The 23,771-nt window shown below is 42.1% G+C and overlaps 1 protein-coding gene across 1 annotated transcript in view; it reads left to right on the top strand.

Moving 5' to 3' along the window:
* CDK8 (cyclin dependent kinase 8) overlaps positions 1–23,771 on the top strand; it is a 203,339-nt gene that overhangs the window by 133,987 nt on the left and 45,581 nt on the right. The window contains exon 10 of the mRNA XM_086935177.1: positions 20,959–21,056. Within this exon, the coding sequence (XP_086791303.1) occupies positions 20,959–21,056 (98 nt within the window). The remainder of the gene's footprint in view (positions 1–20,958; positions 21,057–23,771) is intronic.

Raw genomic sequence — 23,771 nt, 5'->3', positions numbered from 1 at the left:
CTAAGGTAAGGAATCTGCGGCTAGATAGTTTCTAAAAGATAAGGCGTTACTGAACTCACACACTTTCATAATAATTGCTAAAGGGGCCATGCATATATTTAACACCTTCCCTGCGGTGCAGATTTACCCCCAGTGCTGGGCCCCAATGTAAATGGGTGTGGTCATGACGGAACGGTTCCGTCATGAGCACAGCCCAACTGATGCTCATGACGGAACCGTTCCGTCATGAGCATCGAAGGAGTTAAGAGCATGAGGCTTAATGATGAACCCAGCTGCAATTCCCGGGTAATTGAAGAGTGCTCAGATTTAAAAGGTTCAGAAAAGGGGGTGGTGATGAACAGAGTGTCTGAATTAAGCAGACCACTCTTACCCAGTCCAAAGATCAGGGCTTGATCCATCACCGTTATTTATCTCACTGCCCCATCCCAGCTCAGAACCTGGCTATATGCAAATCAGTCTGTCCCTGGCCCAGTGCATCATGGGAACAGGGCAGACTAAACTACCAAGCCAATTCTTCACCAGAAAGGAGACAAGCTACCGGGGACCGGTTTCTGCCATTTCAGGCGTCTTCGGCCCGGCTTGCTTGAATCCTGATGGAGCAGTGAGCAAGGGACTCACATCTGAGTAGTTTGGTTTGCCCTGTTCCCATCATGCACTGGGACAGGAACAGACTAATTTGCATACAGCCAGGTTCTGAAACTGGGATGGTGCAGTGAGCTAAAAAACGGTGTTGGATCTAGCTCTGATCTCTTGACTGGGTGAGAGCTTTCTGCTTAATTCAGAGACTCTGTCCCTCACCACCCCTTGTTGTAAATATTTTTGTCCACCCTAAGCGTGGAAGGGTATTCTCAGATGTGAGACCCTTGCTCATTGCACCATCAGGATTCAAGCAAACCGGGCCGAAGACGGCTGTAATGCCAGAAACCGGTCCCCGGGAGCTTGTTTCCTTCCCAGTGTAAGAATTGGCTTTTGTAGTTTGGTTTGCCCTGTTCCCATCATGCACTGGGACAGGAACAGACTAATTTGCATACAGCCAGGTTCTGAAACTGGGATGGTGCAGTGAGCTAAAAAACGGTGTTGGATCTAGCCCTGATCTCTTGACTGGGTGAGAGCTTTCTGCTTAATTCAGAGACTCTGTCCCTCACCACCCCTTGTTGTAAATACAGATTTAAAAGGTGGCAAGTATGAAACCAGCCCACTGCTCTTGAGATGATACCGATCTCATGCATCATTTCGTTTATTGGTGTGCTTCCAGACCTGTGGTACTTAGCTGTTGTTAGGGACAAGTTAATAGGATCCTTTAAGAAAGGGATAAAAAGCTCTGAATAGGTCTTTAAAATATGAAAAGGGCAGTGAAGCATCCTTTACAACACAGTTGAAAACAATCAGTGCCTTTACAACGCAAATCTTTACCATGCATATTCCTTTACCACACATGGTAAGTATAGTTAAGGGGAGGGAGGGAGAGGAGGAGGGGGGAGATGGACTCTATATATTGGAGCATAGGGTATTTTTAGGTTTTTGAGGTGGGTAGGGGAAATGGGGTGGTAAGGGTATTTTTAGGGTTTAGTGGTAAGGGTATTGAGTTTCTTTGGCTTTTTGGAGGTGTCGGGTGGAAGGGTATGTGTGATAATTGAATTGTATGGGGTGGGTAGAGGACTTAGGTGTGGGTAGGGGAATATGTGTGAAAAAGGCATGCTTTGTAAAAAATACACGGTAAAGACATGCGTGGTAAAGCATGCTATAGAATATCTTACCACCAAAGGCAGGTAACATCCTAGGAGCCGGACTGAATCAACTGTATGGTTTGTCAGTCTAGAAATGCTTTCGAAATTTTCAACATTGGGTTTCAAACCTGGTTTCAGAAGATCTTGTCAATGGTTCAAAGGGGATTAAAATTAGTGTGTTTAAAAAAAAATGTAGTGACCGAGAACAGTGTACAAGGGAAGCCGAGATGGAGGTCAGAAAGCTCTTTTAATAAAGTTTGATAGCTCTCTAGTGGTGGACCCGCTTTCTTCTATTCTTTCTGTGAAATATTTTCTCCAGGCCACGCTGACTTTTTGTAGTAGTGTTTAAGTTTGGTGCTCTCCTGTCATGCTTTCTGATTGTGATCACCTCCATTCCAGTTCTTATTTCCATTTCACCCCAGAGTCCTTAGCCATGGGTTTATTGCGTTGCACAGGTGCTATCTTGTCTAAGGTTCTAGAAATAGAAATATGATAACTCATAATGATATTTATGTCCAGAGACTGGCATATGACTGGGAGGGCTAGCTCTTGAGAAAGATTGTCATTGTTTATCAGTTTCCAAGGGTGATAGTGTCATTGCATGGCCGGTTGACATGTGGAAGGGGGTGTTGGAAGCTATCTGTATTACTCCAGAAATACATAACATAGTGGTCTGTCAAAAGCGCAGGTCCAAGGGGATGCAACCAAACCTTAAAATTTGTAAGCAATAGATCCAGACATGCAATATGAGTGGGCTTGTTACTCTTTGAATGGATTCCATGGCTTTCAAATAAGCATTGAGCCTCCTATTGGAGGAATCCAAGGTATCTTTAAAATGATAATTGAAATCACTCAATGTCAGAAATTGACTAGATTCAATAATACGGGCTAGCCTACAATCTGACTTAATGGTACTAAAAACCTCTTTAGGCACTGGCGGTCTATAAATTAAGGCTTCGCCAATTGATTACAAGGGTGTGCGTTCTATTAAAAAAGAAGTGTTTTGTAGTTCTTTGGTGACAAAAGTCTCATTTATGGTGCATTGACCGATCTTAAAGATAAATTCTAACTCACCCCCCCACCACCTAACTTGTCTGCCCAGTTCAGTATGATAATGCTATACTTTTGAGATAAAACAATGGATTACAAGATTCCATGTTGAATCTGAGTCAAGTTTTGCAATGCAGCAAATATCTGGGTTGAGATAACAAAGGGTGTTCCTTCTCTCACTGATGTGGAGAAGTGTGGCTCACTGGTTAGAGCAGGCAGACCCTGAAGCAGAGGTCAGACCCGGGACCAGGGTTCAATTCCCGACGCGGCAGGGTCTTGAGCTCAAATGTCCATGGACTCGATAATTCTCGCATCGGTGCCTGACCTAATCATGGGTTCACACTCTGCAACTCTGGGCATTAAGCTTGCTTAATCTCCACAACGGCCCCCCTGCGCCGGGATGCCTGGCTTTCACCTTGGGGATGCCCTGTAGGGGCTATCTCACAGGGAAAAGCCAGGATGGGTTCCCAAGGCAAGCGCGGAGATGCCCCTTCGGGGGTCGATTCAGGCGCTATATAAGAAATATAATAATAATAATAATAATAATACCTAGGTAGTCAGCAAGTGATTAGGTGTAAGCATTTGTCAGTTGAGGGAGAAAGAGTATGTCATCTTTACTCTTGATTCTGGGGGAGAACATCCAGGAGTTTGGCGTCATCCTGTCGCATATAGACGAGCCTCTGGCACGTCAACGATGCCTGAGCAGACTGACATACCTTGGTTCCAAAATATTTTATTTCCTAATCAAAATAATTTCGCTATTGGCCAACAATTTAAATGTTTTTATTATGAACAGTCCTTAATGTTCCCTCCATAATTGCTTTGTGGCTTAAGGGGTAACCTTTGCATTTGCCTATTGGGTGAGCCCTCCTATGGTACCAGTCAAGGTGCTCTGTCCATTAACCTGATTAGATGCAACTAAATAATTGAAAACTCCTGTTTCAGTTTCAAACTGTTACAAAGACCCTGTCTGTAGATAGCCTTTGATAAATAATAAAGTGGAGGCAGTTACTGCACCAGAAGGTAATATCACAAGAGCAAATAATCGCTTGGAAAGAATGATTTTTACCTAGCATTGTCCAGAATATCAGGAATGACTGAAATTTGACACTTATACAGACGTATAAGTGTCTTCCTGAGCACTGGATTCTAAATGCTGTGAATCACAGCCAAGTTCGTTCAAAAAAGTTCCCAAAAGTGGATGTTGAAAAATGTTTTTCTTTAATTTTAATACACACATCCATATAAAGATATCAATGCTTCTTGATTCTTCAATCCATGTACCCAACTTTTGGTACTGTAATATGCATAATTGATCAGTACTGATGTAGACATCAAATCCCAATGCATTTCGGCAGCGAGGCCTTCATCAGGGGACTATCTATAATGTAAATTGAAACAGTCTTAATTCTTAGAAAACCCCTGGAAATGGCCGTCACCAGATTAACTAAAAGTCCTTCACCCTATCATATGTGGTGAAACTCGTGCATTTTTAAATGTGTGTGTGTGTGTGTGGATGCGATAGAAAAGCAAGTTCCAGGCTATTTACCGGTATGAAAGTGTGCATTATTGAAAGTAACGCCAGTGAGTCCAAAGCAACACAGTACACTAATTGGTGATGTCTGTGCTTACGAGGGGAAAAAAAGTGAAAGTTCGTCATGCTGAAATTAACCACATGGATAACGTGCTCGTAAACAAACAATTTACCGAAACTGAAAACACGGAGTGACGGTTTAATGTGAAAGGGTCACAAACACATGCTTTAAATATAGAGGTTCCATCCGTTCGCTTACCGGTCAAAAGTTGTGAACGCTCACAAGAAGAGCAACCGGCGGTTGCACTCTCGTCAATACGGATTTGGATGGCGTGTGATGTACGGTTAGTGGGTTTCTCTATAATGCGAAGCTGACGTAACAAATATCCCGCGATTTAAAGTGATACAGATACTAAATATCTATGGCCTGACTAGTTAAACAAGAAACTTGCCGACATGGTTCGGATGCTTTAGTAAGGTCGCACAATAAAGTTAAAAACAGAGGTGGGAAAAAAAAATACAACAGAGATGAAAAACAGTGAAGAAAAGTAAAGGAAAAGTTACTATGTGTTACGCCTGTTGTGAGGGTAGATACGATGCGCTGTCGGTTAATGAATTTTCTGATGAAATCATAGTACGCAAGAACTAAACATGATATAGTTTAACCAATCATAAATAATATCAAAAAAGTTTAACCAATCATGAATAATATCAAAAAGTTTAACGAGAGCACCATGCATTTAAAGATGAACACATCAATGTTGAATTAAAAATAACATGAAAATTCTGTCCTATCATTCATCCCATGTGGCTACAGGATATACAGGTGATAAATCCAAAAGTTCTCACGCATCAGTAGCATCTTTTTATTGTCTCTTCCATCTCGACGTTTAATGATTTAAATTACACACGCTTTGATTTGACTTATGTGATTATTAGCCTCTGAAAAATGAGTTGCAAGAACAGATTTAAGAGCTTTTGTTCTGATATTGCTTTTGTGTTCATTCAAACGTATTTTAAGTTTGCGTTCAGTTTGGCCAATATACGCCACTCCACACGGGCATTTCAACAGGTGAATGATGTTAGAGCTGTCGCAAATTGCAATAACTCGTAACGGAATCTTGTACCCCTTCATGGGGTGGGAAATGAAATTTCCTAGAAGTATATTATGGCCGTTATTGCAGTTCCAACAGAGAACAGTTCCTTTGTAGATTTGGGTAACTTATCGCCACTTGGCTGTTAAATTAGTTCTCCGATGTTTTTTGCTCTGCTGAATGCAAACAAGGGGCTATTTTGGAAAATATTATTGAAGTCTGGATCTGTTTGTAAAAGAGACCAATGTTTTCGGATGATTCTCTTTTAGTGCGTACTGACGGTTGAAAATTTGGTGACTCATGTAATCCTGGATTCTTTCTTGGTAGTTTGTGTCGACAACAATACTTTTCGAGTTAGCTCTCTCCAAAGACTGGGTTAAGATGACTTCCGGATATCCTCTATCCCGAAAACGTTGAATCATATTCCATGATTGTTCATCACTCTTCTCGGGGTCCTAGACAATTCTTCTGACGCGTAAAAGTTGCGACAATGGCAAATGTTTTTTTAAGGCTTGCGGTGAAAACTGTGGGAAGATAAAGTGTTATTGCGGTCTGTGGGTTTTGCAAATAGATTGGTTGCAAATCCAGTAGGAGTTTTGGTGATTGACACATCCAGAAAATTGATTGTTTCATGGTGAATGTCATATGTGAATTGAATGCGGTCATCAATCAAGTTGAAGTCCATGATGCTTGCTCTCAAGTTTTCTTCTGTACCTTTCCATAAAATGAAAATGTCGTCTATATATCGCAAATCTAGACTTAATTTGTTTTTCCATTTATCGGAGTTAAGAATGTGTTTGCTTTCGTATTCATGCATGAAGATATTCGCATAAGCCGGAGCAGCGCAATTGCCCATCGATGCTCCGCTCTTTTGAAGGTACCAGTTGTCTTCCCATTTAAAGTAACTGCGCATTAGTGTAAACACAAGAAGTTCCATGAGAAACACTTTGATTTGTTCATCGTAATTCATCCCCAGAAGGGCTTTCTCCGCAGCTTCTATGCCTGACTGATGTGGAATCGAAGAATATAGAGATTTAACATCATTACTACACAAAAGGATGTCTTCATCCGTGTTCATTTGTTTTATTCAATTTATTAGGAAAATCAGTGGTGTCCTTAACAAATGATCCCATGTTGTGTACAAATGGCTTGAGATACCTATCCAAAAGTTTCCCCACAGGTTCATGTATGCTTCCACGCGTAGAGACAATTGGACGACAAGGTGGTTTTATCAGGTCTTTATGAATTTTGGTCATCATATAGAAGCTTGGGCTTTTAGGGCTAGTTAGTGGTTAGATATTTACACATTTTTTCATTGATTCCGTTAACTTTAGCGTTTTGAATAATTTTCGAAAGGATGTCTTTTATTTCTGAGGTAGGGTTAAAGTCTAGTCACATGTAGATGTCTTCATCCCGCAAGTGTTTGTTGGCTTGTTCCAGATAATACAATATATTGAGGATCACCAAAGCACCTCCTTTATCGGCTTTCTGGCAAACAATAGAAGTATTGTTGGCTATGGATTTAAGGATGCCAAATTCTTTGTTGGAAAGATTCCTTACATTAGATTTTTTACTGAAGTTAATCTTGGATAAATTCTGTTTAACCAGTTGCTCAAAAAGATCTAAAGTTTTGTGACTCGCTGGAGCCATAAAGGTACTTGAAGGTGTAAGACCTTTGAGTGTATCTTCGGTTTCCGTTCTAGGTTCTGTTACAATATTTAAAAAAAAATGTCTCATTAATTTATAAAAACTTATGTTGAGTTCCAAAAGGTTAGTGTGAGAGGTGGGTACGAATGATGTACCTTTTTGGAGTGTAAGTATTTGAGTTTGGTTAAGTTGTACGTCAGAGATATTAATGACCATTTTGTTCATTGCTGTCCTTTCTTTCTGTCCTTCTTGGAAGTTACATTGCGAGTTTGTGGTGGATCTTTGTCTTTTTCTTTGGGTTTTTCTCCTCTGGGACCTCCTGGGTCGTCCCTTTCGCTTGGGGCCTGCCTCTAAAAAAGACAATGTAGTTGATGATGTAGTAGTGGTAGTAGTAGCTTGATGCTCGCTCTGGGTGTGTGGTCTTCCAGAAGTCTGTCTGGTTGTCTCAGAACCATCTGTGTCTGTGGATGAAGTATCAGTGTGATTTGAATACGGGCGGTTCTGCCTCCTTCTTGCATAAACATCAGCCTAAGTATAGGCCTTGCCTAACTTGTAGTCAATAGTGTCACTTTGGTATTTCCTAATCTTTCTCTCATTAACCTCCTGAGAGTGTTTCGCTAGCTGTATGTTAATGTCTTCCAATATTTTAGTCAATTCTTCTGATGATATTGTTTAATTCCAATTCAGATTTAACTGTTGTAATTTTCTTGTCCAACTCTTCTAGAATGTGAGAAAGTTCCTCAATTATAAGTAATATCAGACCAAGATAACATTTGTTCAAAATCGCAAACCATTTGTCAGTAAATTTCTGAGAGTTCTTGCAAAGCGATGGTTTTAATGAAATCTTCAGACCACGAGGCATTCTTTGTGCCTTATGATAACGAATCATGGTGCTCGCATGTAACCTTTGGTTGCTGATTTTACGTGATAAGTACAATAATTGATTAATGTGTTGCTCTTTGGTATGTGTGGTGGCGAATTCCATAGTCTCTTGGTTTATTAATGAATAGATCCTTGTGATTTCCTCATCTGCAAAAGCAAAGGTTTCTACTCTTGATTCAGTTACGTTTGTAATCTCTTCGTACTGCATGCTGTAAATCCTGCATGCTCCGATCAGTAAGCAGGTAAATTTATGAACATATAAAGGATGTGATCGTGCACTGCTGGTGGTTAAAACAACAAAAACTCATATGTTTACCGTGCTCCAGAAAAATGGCTCCCCACTCAGGAGTATCTCAGAATGAATGAACAAGTCGCACCTATACAGACGTATAAGTGTCTTCCTGGGCACTGGATTCTAAATGCTGAGAATCATAGCCAAGTTCATGGAATCTGCAATTCTGTGAGGAGTTTTATTTATGAATTTCCTTGAGGTAGTGCCTGAAGTTTTACATGCAGAGACCAACCAACTATTTGTGGCTTTTAGGCAGTCTTGCAACGCCCATTGCATTGAGTCCTAGACAAGTCCTAGCTTAATGGTTAGGGGCCTGCATCATATTGCATCACACTAAAGCAAGCAGGTCAACCTTGGTAATAGTAACAATTTACTCCGCAAGATGGGTGTTCACAATAGCTGCTGCTTAGCAAAAACATGTAACATGAATACCAACCACTTCTTCACTAAGCATTACTGACTGGTTGTGCAAACTCGAAGCAAGGTCGCTGTAAGAGGAGCAGTACTTTGACATCTTTAGAGGTACAACTAGTCTCTTCCTTTTGGGGGCCAGTTTTGATATAACATTTGATTTTGACCGATCTCTACGCTGGAGAATTCTACTTTAAAGTAGTTATCTTTTTATTTCCTCATTCGCTTTTGTCCTAGATTTGGACCATGTTCCGCTCCAATTTGAAAGCACTGGTGGGCCTGATTGATGTTTTGGTAAACTGATTTGAGAAGGGGCTGAATTGATTTCTTAATTGCACACGCTTATATGACTCCCTTACATGGGATGCAGCTTCTTTTCTGTCCAACTCCCTCACCCCCCACTCCTCCTGACCCTGCACTCCTAAATTAAATAAAGACATTAGTGGTAAGCAGAACCTGTGTAACTAAGATGTATACTTTCTCTGGTGGTTCTGTGTCTTAACCTAAAAAGTAGAGTCTGAGCAGGAAACCCTAAATACCATTGAAGGTACACTCTAAGACTTTTGAAATCCTCACATTTACACTTTGTTAAAACTCTTACCTAGTTGTACTCATAAGACTCCATTGTGACATTTCCTTTTCCATCAGGTATTGTTATTTTTTCTCATTTTTGAAGCTTTAAGCTTAAGTTATGACTTGCCGGAAGGTGCACAACTCTTTGGCTCAGAATGTAGGTGTACCTAACTCTGAGTCTGTTGGGCCTCAAGGCCTCCTGCATCCTTCTTTTGACACATACCGTCTGGCAAATGAAGGCACAGTAGTGGGCCCTGAAGTTCCAGTGAGCACAGTATCACAGGAATCTCTCCAACATGGTTCAAATCTCCAAGGGAACTGCAAAACACCAACACGGACGGCTAACGAGCAGCGATTAGGTCAGTGTCAGACACTTCTCCCTTTCCCCCCAAAGCTGACTGGTGACAGATGAATAACTTCTGGGCTGGGCCAGCCATCTGGGAGTGGTGGAGATCAGAGGACTCCTTCATTCACTCAGGGAAATGCTAGTTCCGGTGTTCAGACAACACCAACGCCATTTGGTACTGCAACAAACAGGGCGGGGTGGGGACGTGTACCTTTTGTAATGAGGCTGTGCACCTCTGGATATGGCTGGAACAACAGAGCATATGCCTGGTCATTCAGCACCTGATGGGCACCTGATGGGCTCTCCATTCTAGGGTAGACTAACTTGGCTGTTGACTATTAACAGATCTTGAATGGTGTCTCACTTCGGAGGTGGCGCAAGGTCTTTTCCAAGAATGGGGAGAGGCTTGGTTGTATCTGTCCATCTCCGTTTGGAAGGTGCAATGTCCGCAGTTTTGTGCGTGGAGTTTCCAAGGCGGATCTCGCTCAGGGAAACTTTGCCTTGAATGGAGCTTGGGTCTTCTATACGCCTTTCCACCAATACCATTACTGTCCAGATTTCTCAAGAAGATCGGGAACAACCGGGCTCAAGTTATTCTTGAGGCTCAGGATTGGGCACAGAGAGTCTGGTATCCCGAGTTGTTTAGCATGTGCACAGGTCCTCCGATCAGGCTGCCTCTTCAGGAGACTCTTCTGTCGCAGCAAAAGGGAGGGTTGCTAGGTTTACGATCCTGGCAATGCTTCACCAACAGGGGTGGAAAAGAGCAGCTACAGTTGACCGCTTTCGACCTTATGCCCGAAGTCTGTAATGTCATCTTGGCAGCCAGGTGTCTCTCCACCAAGGCAGTGTATGCCTGCTGTTGGAGCAAGATTGCGGCATTGTGTACAGATAAGCAGTTTGGTCCCTCATCTCCACCACTTATCCAAGTTATTCTGTTTATTGGACCCAAAAAGAGCCTTGTCGTTCTACCTTGACCGCACAAAAGAGTTCTGCGTGGGTGATCAACTCATGTGGTACGTTGGAGTCAAAAAAGAAAAAGTGGTGCAGGAAGGGACATTTGCCAAAAAGTAACCTCCTGAAGGTTTGCAATCTCATTCTACCAGAGCAAAGACTGCTACCACTGCGTTGGCTCTTGGAGTAACCGTCGTGGATGTTTGTCACGCAGCAACGTGCGCTTCTCTGCACATGTTACGAAGCACTACTGCCTTGACATTTGGGCCCATCGACACTGGCAATCTGCCCAATGCCCGTTCAACCTTACAGGATTTTCTAGTGTAATTCTTGTCGCAGCCTCACCTCTGTGGGTATTGCTTGGGTATCTAGTCTAAGGTAAGGAATCTGCGGCTTCAAGTCTCTATCAGGTGAACAAGTTACTTACCGTTAGTAACGCCTTTTTGTAGCTGCAGATTCCTTACCAACCCACCCACCCATCCTCCCCACAATAAGAACAGATTCAGAGTAAAGAGACATACCTCTTAAAGGTCTAGTTTAACGCACCATTGACGTGCTTAGGGCGTGGAAAGTCATGCAAAGAATTTACATATGCGCACCGGCGAGACACCTATATAGACATCGTGCACATATCTTCTATCGTGGACGACGCCATGCAGAGCTGAACGACATCACTTATTGGCGCGCAGGTCACAGCTCACAAAAAAAAAATTGGATCAAGTCTGATGCTTTTGGATAATTCTAAGGTAAGGAATCTGCGGCTAGATAGTTTCTAAAAGATAAGGCGTTACTGAACTCACACACTTTCATAATAATTGCTAAAGGGGCCATGCATATATTTAACACCTTCCCTGCGGTGCAGATTTACCCCCAGTGCTGGGCCCCAATGTAAATGGGTGTGGTCATGACGGAACGGTTCCGTCATGAGCACAGCCCAACTGATGCTCATGACGGAACCGTTCCGTCATGAGCATCGAAGGAGTTAAGAGCATGAGGCTTAATGATGAACCCAGCTGCAATTCCCGGGTAATTGAAGAGTGCTGAGATTTAAAAGGTTCAGAAAAGGGGGTGGTGATGAACAGAGTGTCTGAATTAAGCAGACCACTCTTACCCAGTCCAAAGATCAGGGCTTGATCCATCACCGTTATTTATCTCACTGCCCCATCCCAGCTCAGAACCTGGCTATATGCAAATCAGTCTGTCCCTGGCCCAGTGCATCATGGGAACAGGGCAGACTAAACTACCAAGCCAATTCTTCACCAGAAAGGAGACAAGCTACCGGGGACCGGTTTCTGCCATTTCAGGCGTCTTCGGCCCGGCTTGCTTGAATCCTGATGGAGCAGTGAGCAAGGGACTCACATCTGAGTAGTTTGGTTTGCCCTGTTCCCATCATGCACTGGGACAGGAACAGACTAATTTGCATACAGCCAGGTTCTGAAACTGGGATGGTGCAGTGAGCTAAAAAACGGTGTTGGATCTAGCTCTGATCTCTTGACTGGGTGAGAGCTTTCTGCTTAATTCAGAGACTCTGTCCCTCACCACCCCTTGTTGTAAATATTTTTGTCCACCCTAAGCGTGGAAGGGTATTCTCAGATGTGAGACCCTTGCTCATTGCACCATCAGGATTCAAGCAAACCGGGCCGAAGACGGCTGTAATGCCAGAAACCGGTCCCCGGGAGCTTGTTTCCTTCCCAGTGTAAGAATTGGCTTTTGTAGTTTGGTTTGCCCTGTTCCCATCATGCACTGGGACAGGAACAGACTAATTTGCATACAGCCAGGTTCTGAAACTGGGATGGTGCAGTGAGCTAAAAAACGGTGTTGGATCTAGCCCTGATCTCTTGACTGGGTGAGAGCTTTCTGCTTAATTCAGAGACTCTGTCCCTCACCACCCCTTGTTGTAAATACAGATTTAAAAGGTGGCAAGTATGAAACCAGGCCACTGCTCTTGAGATGATACCGATCTCATGCATCATTTCGTTTATTGGTGTGCTTCCAGACCTGTGGTACTTAGCTGTTGTTAGGGACAAGTTAATAGGATCCTTTAAGAAAGGGATAAAAAGCTCTGAATAGGTCTTTAAAATATGAAAAGGGCAGTGAAGCATCCTTTACAAAACAGTTGAAAACAATCAGTGCCTTTACAACGCAAATCTTTACCATGCATATTCCTTTACCACACAATGGTAAGTATAGTTAAGGGGAGGGAGGGAGAGGAGGAGGGGGGAGATGGACTCTATATATTGGAGCATAGGGTATTTTTAGGTTTTTAAGGTGGGTAGGGGAAATGGGGTGGTAAGGGTATTTTTAGGGTTTAGTGGTAAGGGTATTGAGTTTCTTTGGCTTTTTGGAGGTGTCGGGTGGAAGGGTATGTGTGATAATTGAATTGTATGGGGTGGGTAGAGGACTTAGGTGTGGGTAGGGGAATATGTGTGAAAAAGGCATGCTTTGTAAAAAATACACGGTAAAGACATGCGTGGTAAAGCATGCTATAGAATATCTTACCACCAAAGGCAGGTAACATCCTAGGAGCCGGACTGAATCAACTGTATGGTTTGTCAGTCTAGAAATGCTTTCGAAATTTTCAACATTGGGTTTCAAACCTGGTTTCAGAAGATCTTGTCAATGGTTCAAAGGGGATTAAAATTAGTGTGTTTAAAAAAAAATGTAGTGACCGAGAACAGTGTACAAGGGAAGCCGAGATGGAGGTCAGAAAGCTCTTTTAATAAAGTTTGATAGCTCTCTAGTGGTGGACCCGCTTTCTTCTATTCTTTCTGTGAAATAATTTCTCCAGGCCACGCTGACTTTTTGTAGTAGTGTTTAAGTTTGGTGCTCTCCTGTCATGCTTTCTGATTGTGATCACCTCCATTCCAGTTCTTATTTCCATTTCACCCCAGAGTCCTTAGCCATGGGTTTATTGCGTTGCACAGGTGCTATCTTGTCTAAGGTTCTAGAAATAGAAATATGATAACTCATAATGATATTTATGTCCAGAGACTGGCATATGACTGGGAGGGCTAGCTCTTGAGAAAGATTGTCATTGTTTATCAGTTTCCAAGGGTGATAGTGTCATTGCATGGCCGGTTGACATGTGGAAGGGGGTGTTGGAAGCTATCTGTATTACTCCAGAAATACATAACATAGTGGTCTGTCAAAAGCGCAGGTCCAAGGGGATGCAACCAAACCTTAAAATTTGTAAGCAATAGATCCAGACATGCAATATGAGTGGGCTTGTTACTCTTTGAATGGATTCCATGGCTTTCAAATAAGCATTGAGCCTCCTATTGGAGGAATCCAAGGTATCTTTAAAATGATAATTGAAATCACTCAATGTCAGAAATTGACTAGATTCAATAATACGGGCTAGCCTACAATCTGACTTAATGGTACTAAAAACCTCTTTAGGCACTGGCGGTCTATAAATTAAGGCTTCGCCAATTGATTACAAGGGTGTGCGTTCTATTAAAAAAGAAGTGTTTTGTAGTTCTTTGGTGACAAAAGTCTCATTTATGGTGCATTGACCGATCTTAAAGATAAATTCTAACTCACCCCCCCACCACCTAACTTGTCTGCCCAGTTCAGTATGATAATGCTATACTTTTGAGATAAAACAATGGATTACAAGATTCCATGTTGAATCTGAGTCAAGTTTTGCAATGCAGCAAATATCTGGGTTGAGATAACAAAGGGTGTTCCTTCTCTCACTGATGTGGAGAAGTGTGGCTCACTGGTTAGAGCAGGCAGACCCTGAAGCAGAGGTCAGACCCGGGACCAGGGTTCAATTCCCGACGCGGCAGGGTCTTGAGCTCAAATGTCCATGGACTCGATAATTCTCGCATTGGTGCCTGACCTAATCATGGGTTCACACTCTGCAACTCTGGGCATTAAGCTTGCTTAATCTCCACAACGGCCCCCCTGCGCCGGGATGCCTGGCTTTCACCTTGGGGATGCCCTGTAGGGGCTATCTCACAGGGAAAAGCCAGGATGGGTTCCCAAGGCAAGCGCGGAGATGCCCCTTCGGGGGTCGATTCAGGCGCTATATAAGAAATATAATAATAATAATAATAATAATACCTAGGTAGTCAGCAAGTGATTAGGTGTAAGCATTTGTCAGTTGAGGGAGAAAGAGTATGTCATCTTTACTCTTGATTCTGGGGGAGAACATCCAGGAGTTTGGCGTCATCCTGTCGCATATAGACGAGCCTCTGGCACGTCAACGATGCCTGAGCAGACTGACATACCTTGGTTCCAAAATATTTTATTTCCTAATCAAAATAATTTCGCTATTGGCCAACAATTTAAATGTTTTTATTATGAACAGTCCTTAATGTTCCCTCCATAATTGCTTTGTGGCTTAAGGGGTAACCTTTGCATTTGCCTATTGGGTGAGCCCTCCTATGGTACCAGTCAAGGTGCTCTGTCCATTAACCTGATTAGATGCAACTAAATAATTGAAAACTCCTGTTTCAGTTTCAAACTGTTACAAAGACCCTGTCTGTAGATAGCCTTTGATAAATAATAAAGTGGAGGCAGTTACTGCACCAGAAGGTAATATCACAAGAGCAAATAATCGCTTGGAAAGAATGATTTTTACCTAGCATTGTCCAGAATATCAGGAATGACTGAAATTTGACACTTATACAGACGTATAAGTGTCTTCCTGAGCACTGGATTCTAAATGCTGTGAATCACAGCCAAGTTCGTTCAAAAAAGTTCCCAAAAGTGGATGTTGAAAAATGTTTTTCTTTAATTTTAATACACACATCCATATAAAGATATCAATGCTTCTTGATTCTTCAATCCATGTACCCAACTTTTGGTACTGTAATATGCATAATTGATCAGTACTGATGTAGACATCAAATCCCAATGCATTTCGGCAGCGAGGCCTTCATCAGGGGACTATCTATAATGTAAATTGAAACAGTCTTAATTCTTAGAAAACCCCTGGAAATGGCCGTCACCAGATTAACTAAAAGTCCTTCACCCTATCATATGTGGTGAAACTCGTGCATTTTTAAATGTGTGTGTGTGTGTGTGTGTGTGGATGCGATAGAAAAGCAAGTTCCAGGCTATTTACCGGTATGAAAGTGTGCATTATTGAAAGTAACGCCAGTGAGTCCAAAGCAACACAGTACACTAATTGGTGATGTCTGTGCTTACGAGGGGAAAAAAAGTGAAAGTTCGTCATGCTGAAATTAACCACATGGATAACGTGCTCGTAAACAAACAATTTACCGAAACTGAAAACACGGAGTGACGGTTTAATGTGAAAGGGTCACAAACACATGCTTTAAATATAGAGGTTCCATCTGTTCGCTTACCGGTCAAAAGTTGTGAACGCTCACAAGAAGAGCAACCGGCGGTTGCACTCTCGTCAATACGGATTTGGATGGCGTGTGATGTACGGTTAGTGGGTTTCTCTATAATGCGAAGCTGACGTAACAAATATCCCGCGATTTAAAGTGATACAGATACTAAATATCTATGGCCTGACTAGTTAAACAAGAAACTTGCCGACATGGTTCGGATGCTTTAGTAAGGTCGCACAATAAAGTTAAAAACAGAGGTGGGAAAAAAAAATACAACAGAGATGAAAAACAGTGAAGAAAAGTAAAGGAAAAGTTACTATGTGTTACGCCTGTTGTGAGGGTAGATACGATGCGCTGTCGGTTAATGAATTTTCTGATGAAATCATAGTACGCAAGAACTAAACATGATATAGTTTAACCAATCATAAATAATATCAAAAAAGTTTAACCAATCATGAATAATATCAAAAAGTTTAACGAGAGCACCATGCATTTAAAGATGAACACATCAATGTTGAATTAAAAATAACATGAAAATTCTGTCCTATCATTCATCCCATGTGGCTACAGGATATACAGGTGATAAATCCAAAAGTTCTCACGCATCAGTAGCATCTTTTTATTGTCTCTTCCATCTCGACGTTTAATGATTTAAATTACACACGCTTTGATTTGACTTATGTGATTATTAGCCTCTGAAAAATGAGTTGCAAGAACAGATTTAAGAGCTTTTGTTCTGATATTGCTTTTGTGTTCATTCAAACGTATTTTAAGTTTGCGTTCAGTTTGGCCAATATACGCCACTCCACACGGGCATTTCAACAGGTGAATGATGTTAGAGCTGTCGCAAATTGCAATAACTCGTAACGGAATCTTGTACCCCTTCATGGGGTGGGAAATGAAATTTCCTTGAAGTATATTATGGCCGTTATTGCAGTTCCAACAGAGAACAGTTCCTTTGTAGATTTGGGTAACTTATCGCCACTTGGCTGTTAAATTAGTTCTCCGATGTTTTTTGCTCTGCTGAATGCAAACAAGGGGCTATTTTGGAAAATATTATTGAAGTCTGGATCTGTTTGTAAAAGAGACCAATGTTTTCGGATGATTCTCTTTTAGTGCGTACTGACGGTTGAAAATTTGGTGACTCATGTAATCCTGGATTCTTTCTTGGTAGTTTGTGTCGACAACAATACTTTTCGAGTTAGCTCTCTCCAAAGACTGGGTTAAGATGACTTCCGGATATCCTCTATCCCGAAAACGTTGAATCATATTCCATGATTGTTCATCACTCTTCTCGGGGTCCTAGACAATTCTTCTGACGCGTAAAAGTTGCGACAATGGCAAATGTTTTTTTAAGGCTTGCGGTGAAAACTGTGGGAAGATAAAGTGTTATTGCGGTCTGTGGGTTTTGCAAATAGATTGGTTGCAAATCCAGTAGGAGTTTTGGTGATTGACACATCCAGAAAATTGATTGTTTCATGGTGAATGTCATATGTGAATTGAATGCGGTCATCAATCAAGTTGAAGTCCATGATGCTTGCTCTCAAGTTTTCTTCTGTACCTTTCCATAAAATGAAAATGTCGTCTATATATCGCAAATCTAGACTTAATTTGTTTTTCCATTTATCGGAGTTAAGAATGTGTTTGCTTTCGTATTCATGCATGAAGATATTCGCATAAGCCGGAGCAGCGCAATTGCCCATCGATGCTCCGCTCTTTTGAAGGTACCAGTTGTCTTCCCATTTAAAGTAACTGCGCATTAGTGTAAACACAAGAAGTTCCATGAGAAACACTTTGATTTGTTCATCGTAATTCATCCCCAGAAGGGCTTTCTCCGCAGCTTCTATGCCTGACTGATGTGGAATCGAAGAATATAGAGATTTAACATCATTACTACACAAAAGGATGTCTTCATCCGTGTTCATTTGTTTTATTCAATTTATTAGGAAAATCAGTGGTGTCCTTAACAAATGATCCCATGTTGTGTACAAATGGCTTGAGATACCTATCCAAAAGTTTCCCCACAGGTTCATGTATGCTTCCACGCGTAGAGACAATTGGACGACAAGGTGGTTTTATCAGGTCTTTATGAATTTTGGTCATCATATAGAAGCTTGGGCTTTTAGGGCTAGTTAGTGGTTAGATATTTACACATTTTTTCATTGATTCCGTTAACTTTAGCGTTTTGAATAATTTTCGAAAGGATGTCTTTTATTTCTGAGGTAGGGTTAAAGTCTAGTCACATGTAGATGTCTTCATCCCGCAAGTGTTTGTTGGCTTGTTCCAGATAATACAATATATTGAGGATCACCAAAGCACCTCCTTTATCGGCTTTCTGGCAAACAATAGAAGTATTGTTGGCTATGGATTTAAGGATGCCAAATTCTTTGTTGGAAAGATTCCTTACATTAGATTTTTTACTGAAGTTAATCTTGGATAAATTCTGTTTAACCAGTTGCTCAAAAAGATCTAAAGTTTTGTGACTCGCTGGAGCCATAAAGGTACTTGAAGGTGTAAGACCTTTGAGTGTATCTTCGGTTTCCGTTCTAGGTTCTGTTACAATATTTAAAAAAAAATGTCTCATTAATTTATAAAAACTTATGTTGAGTTCCAAAAGGTTAGTGTGAGAGGTGGGTACGAATGATGTACCTTTTTGGAGTGTAAGTATTTGAGTTTGGTTAAGTTGTACGTCAGAGATATTAATGACCATTTTGTTCATTGCTGTCCTTTCTTTCTGTCCTTCTTGGAAGTTACATTGCGAGTTTGTGGTGGATCTTTGTCTTTTTCTTTGGGTTTTTCTCCTCTGGGACCTCCTGGGTCGTCCCTTTCGCTTGGGGCCTGCCTCTAAAAAAGACAATGTAGTTGATGATGTAGTAGTTGTAGTAGTAGCTTGATGCTCGCTCTGGGTGTGTGGTCTTCCAGAAGTCTGTCTGGTTGTCTCAGAACCATCTGTGTCTGTGGATGAAGTATCAGTGTGATTTGAATACGGGCGGTTCTGCCTCCTTCTTGCATAAACATCAGCCTAAGTATAGGCCTTGCCTAACTTGTAGTCAATAGTGTCACTTTGGTATTTCCTAATCTTTCTCTCATTAACCTCCTGAGAGTGTTTCGCTAGCTGTATGTTAATGTCTTCCAATATTTTAGTCAATTCTTCTGATGATATTGTTTAATTCCAATTCAGATTTAACTGTTGTAATTTTCTTGTCCAACTCTTCTAGAATGTGAGAAAGTTCCTCAATTATAAGTAATATCAGACCAAGATAACATTTGTTCAAAATCGCAAACCATTTGTCAGTAAATTTCTGAGAGTTCTTGCAAAGCGATGGTTTTAATGAAATCTTCAGACCACGAGGCATTCTTTGTGCCTTATGATAACGAATCATGGTGCTCGCATGTAACCTTTGGTTGCTGATTTTACGTGATAAGTACAATAATTGATTAATGTGTTGCTCTTTGGTATGTGTGGTGGCGAATTCCATAGTCTCTTGGTTTATTAATGAATAGATCCTTGTGATTTCCTCATCTGCAAAAGCAAAGGTTTCTACTCTTGATTCAGTTACGTTTGTAATCTCTTCGTACTGCATGTTGTAAATCCTGCATGCTCCGATCAGTGAGCAGGTAAATTTATGAACATATAAAGGATGTGATCGTGCACTGCTGGTGGTTAAAACAACAAAAACTCATATGTTTACCGTGCTCCAGAAAAATGGCTCCCCACTCAGGAGTATCTCAGAATGAATGAACAAGTCGCACCTATACAGACGTATAAGTGTCTTCCTGGGCACTGGATTCTAAATGCTGAGAATCATAGCCAAGTTCATGGAATCTGCAATTCTGTGAGGAGTTTTATTTATGAATTTCCTTGAGGTAGTGCCTGAAGTTTTACATGCAGAGACCAACCAACTATTTGTGGCTTTTAGGCAGTCTTGCAACGCCCATTGCATTGAGTCCTAGACAAGTCCTAGCTTAATGGTTAGGGGCCTGCATCATATTGCATCACACTAAAGCAAGCAGGTCAACCTTGGTAATAGTAACAATTTACTCCGCAAGATGGGTGTTCACAATAGCTGCTGCTTAGCAAAAACATGTAACATGAATACCAACCACTTCTTCACTAAGCATTACTGACTGGTTGTGCAAACTCGAAGCAAGGTCGCTGTAAGAGGAGCAGTACTTTGACATCTTTAGAGGTACAACTAGTCTCTTCCTTTTGGGGGCCAGTTTTGATATAACATTTGATTTTGACCGATCTCTACGCTGGAGAATTCTACTTTAAAGTAGTTATCTTTTTATTTCCTCATTCGCTTTTGTCCTAGATTTGGACCATGTTCCGCTCCAATTTGAAAGCACTGGTGGGCCTGATTGATGTTTTGGTAAACTGATTTGAGAAGGGGCTGAATTGATTTCTTAATTGCACACGCTTATATGACTCCCTTACATGGGATGCAGCTTCTTTTCTGTCCAACCCCCTCACCCCCCACTCCTCCTGACCCTGCACTCCTAAATTAAATAAAGACATTAGTGGTAAGCAGAACCTGTGTAACTAAGATGTATACTTTCTCTGGTGGTTCTGTGTCTTAACCTAAAAAGTAGAGTCTGAGCAGGAAACCCTAAATACCATTGAAGGTACACTCTAAGACTTTTGAAATCCTCACATTTACACTTTGTTAAAACTCTTACCTAGTTGTACTCATAAGACTCCATTGTGACATTTCCTTTTCCATCAGGTATTGTTATTTTTTCTCATTTTTGAAGTTTTAAGCTTAAGTTATGACTTGCCGGAAGGTGCACAACTCTTTGGCTCAGAATGTAGGTGTACCTAACCTTTTTTTGCTGGTTTTCAGTAGGGTTAACCATACTGAGTTGGTGGCTGCCTTCACATATTTCTGATAAATATTTGTATAATTTCGTAATATATTTGTTTACAGTGAGGTCTTCCATTGGGCTTCATAGCTTAGATTAAAGTGAGCTCAACCTTAGAACAAAATGTGTAATTTCTAATACTTACACATGTTCATAGGAAGCAAAGTAGGTGGTTAATCTTATGGCCATATTTGTGACGCAGTATAATTAAAATGTTCTTCTTAGTGTGTTATGTTGTTCATTACTTCCACAAGTTAATCATTTCTTTACTTTGTCTCCAAGCTTCAGAAATTACTTACGATGGACCCAATAAAGAGAATTACCTCAGAACAAGCTATGCAGGATCCGTATTTCTTAGAAGATCCACTTCCCACTTCAGAGTATGTATTCTCTTCATAACAGTTTTGTAACTGCGCTAACAGTTGTTTTCCCTTTTTTGTGCTGCTGCCCTCCTCATTTGTGAAGGAGGTGAAATGCTGCATTACTGGCGAGGTGCAGCAAAGCATGCACATTTTGTTTTGTTATGATCCTACATCACTTTATTTGACAGTACCTTTCTTGTTGATTGCTGATGAGCCAAAAGTTTAATGCCGGGTGTCTCGTGATTAATTCCTGAAGCTAATACACAGCACTATATGAAAATAACAAACACCATTTTATTCTTCAGTTGTCTAACCTGTAAATAGGGTCAGCTGCCAGTTGTGCTAATCAGTAAATTGAAAAGCAAATGTTTACTGATTAGCAGTGGGGCTTACAAGCATCCTCTTAAAGTGATGCGTTACATCTTGTAGTAAGTGCCTAGGGGCTTTTATGAGTGGTGCTTTCGTATGTGAGTGTGAAACTGCAAATCTCATGTCGGAGGATCACTTGGCCCTTCTCCCTCAGGAAGTTATGACTCTCTTGGCCAAGGAAGCCATCGAGCGAATCCCTGTCCCAGAAGTAGGTCATGGTTTTTACTCCCACTACTTCCTGGTGCCCTAGAAGGACAAAGGCCTGCGTCCTATCTTAGATCTCGGGGACATCAACTGCTTCCACTGGAAGGAGAAATTCAGAATGCTGACATTAGCTCATGTCCTGTCTGCCCTTGACCATGGAGAGTGGATGGTAGCGTTGGATTTGCAGGATGCTTATTTCCACATTCCCGTCGAGCCCACAGGCGTTACCTACTGTTCATGGTAGGCCACGAGCATTTTCAGTTTACAGTGCTCCCCTTTGGCCTTACCAGCGCCCACATGTGTTCACGAAAATGATGGCGGTAGTCGCAGCTCATCTGCGCAGATCAGGGGTTCCTGTCTTCCCTTATCTCAATGACTGGCTGTTGAAGGCAGACTCGCCCCAGGCTGTTATCTCCCACCTCCAGAATACAGCGGACCTCTTGCATTCGCTGCAGTTCACTATCAACGTGCCGAAGTCGCACCTGATTTCCCCTCAGAAGCTCCTTTTCATCAGAGCCGTTCTGGATACAACTCAGTTTCAGGTTAATGTACAGTATATCCAGTATTTGTAAAGCACAAACAATTACCCGAAGGTGTCAAGGCGCTGGGGGCCGTCGGGAAGATTTAGCAAGCTATTGCCCAGAGTCACATGGGGCTCGGCAGACCCCTGCCGCCGGAGCTGGGGATCGAACCGTGATCCTCAGCGTCAGTTGCCCTGGCCTCTGTGCCACACTTCTTCCACAGCAGCGAGTCTGGGATATTCGGGCTATGATACTGATGTTTCCGCCTCTATCCCAGATTTCAGTGAGATTGACTTTGAGGTTTTGGGGCCTCATGGCCTCCTGCATCCTGCTGGTGGACAATGCAAGGTGGCATATGTATGCTCTGCAGTGAGGCCTGAAGTTCCAGTGGGTGCAGCATCAGGGCAATCTTTACGATGTCGTCCAGATCTCGGAAGGCACTGCACACCAATTGCAATGGTGGCTAACAAACCAGGATTGGGTCAATGGCAGATCCCTCTTCCCTACCCAACCAGTCTTCACAGTAGTGACAGATGCGTCTCTTCTAGGATGAGACGCCCACATGGGAGAGGCGGAGATCAGAGGCCTTTTGGAGCTCCGGGTGATTAGTCTTGCACTGAAAGCATTCTTCCTTCAGTCAAAGGAAGAGTAGTGCAGGTGTTCACGGACAATACCACCGCCATGTGGTACTGCAGCAAACGGGGCATGGTGGTGTCTTGGACCCTATGGCAAGAGGCTCTTCGCCTCTGGACATGACTGGAACACCAGGGCATGTCCATGGTGGATCAACACCTCTTCACTTGGAGGTTGATGCAAAGTCTCTTTTAGCAATTAGGGGGGGTGAGCCTTGGTTAGATCTGTTTGCCACCGAAGAGAACGCGCAATGTCAGCAGTTCTGCGTGTTGGAATTTTCAAGGCGGCTCATGCTCTGCAATTCTTTCCGCCGCAAGTGCAATTGTGGTCTTCTATATGCCTTTCCGCCTATACCACTTCTGCCCAGAGTGCTGAAGAAGATCAAGCTCGACCGGGCCTACGTCATTCTTGTGGCTCTGGATTGGGCATGAAGAGTCTGGTATCCCGAATTCTTGAACATGGCCATCGATCCTCCGATCAGACTGCCTCTTAAGGAGGATCTTCTGTTGCAGCATCAGGGGGCGGTCCTCCACCGAACCTGTCCAGCGTGGAGATTGAGCAGCGACAGTTGACAGCTTTTGACCTTCCTCCCGAAATCTGTAATGTAATCTTGGCAGCCAGGCATCCCTCCACTAAAACTATATACGCCTGTAGATGGAACAAATTTGTAGCATGGTGCAGAGCAAAGGCTGTGGATCCCCTTTCTGCCCCTCTTTCAAAGGTTCTCCTCTTTATTCTTTCTTTAACCCAGCAGGGTTCTGCTCTGGGCACATTTAAAGGCTATCTTTTGGCCATTTCAGCCTTTCTTCACCTTCCTGATCAGCCTGCTCTTTTCAGGTCCCCTATTGTAAATTGATTTCTTAAGGGCATTCCTCACCTCTTTCCTCCTATTCCGTTCGTAATGCCCCAGTGGTACTTGAATCTGGTCTTAAATTACCATATTTGTGCTCCTTTCGAGCCACTACATAATTGTCCTCTCAGACTCTTGACCTTAAAGACTGCTTTT

This window comes from Lissotriton vulgaris, chromosome 8, assembly GCF_964263255.1.
Source record: "Lissotriton vulgaris chromosome 8, aLisVul1.2, whole genome shotgun sequence".
NCBI lineage: Eukaryota > Metazoa > Chordata > Amphibia > Caudata > Salamandridae > Lissotriton > Lissotriton vulgaris.
This window is presented reverse-complemented; position numbering and strand designations above follow the sequence as displayed.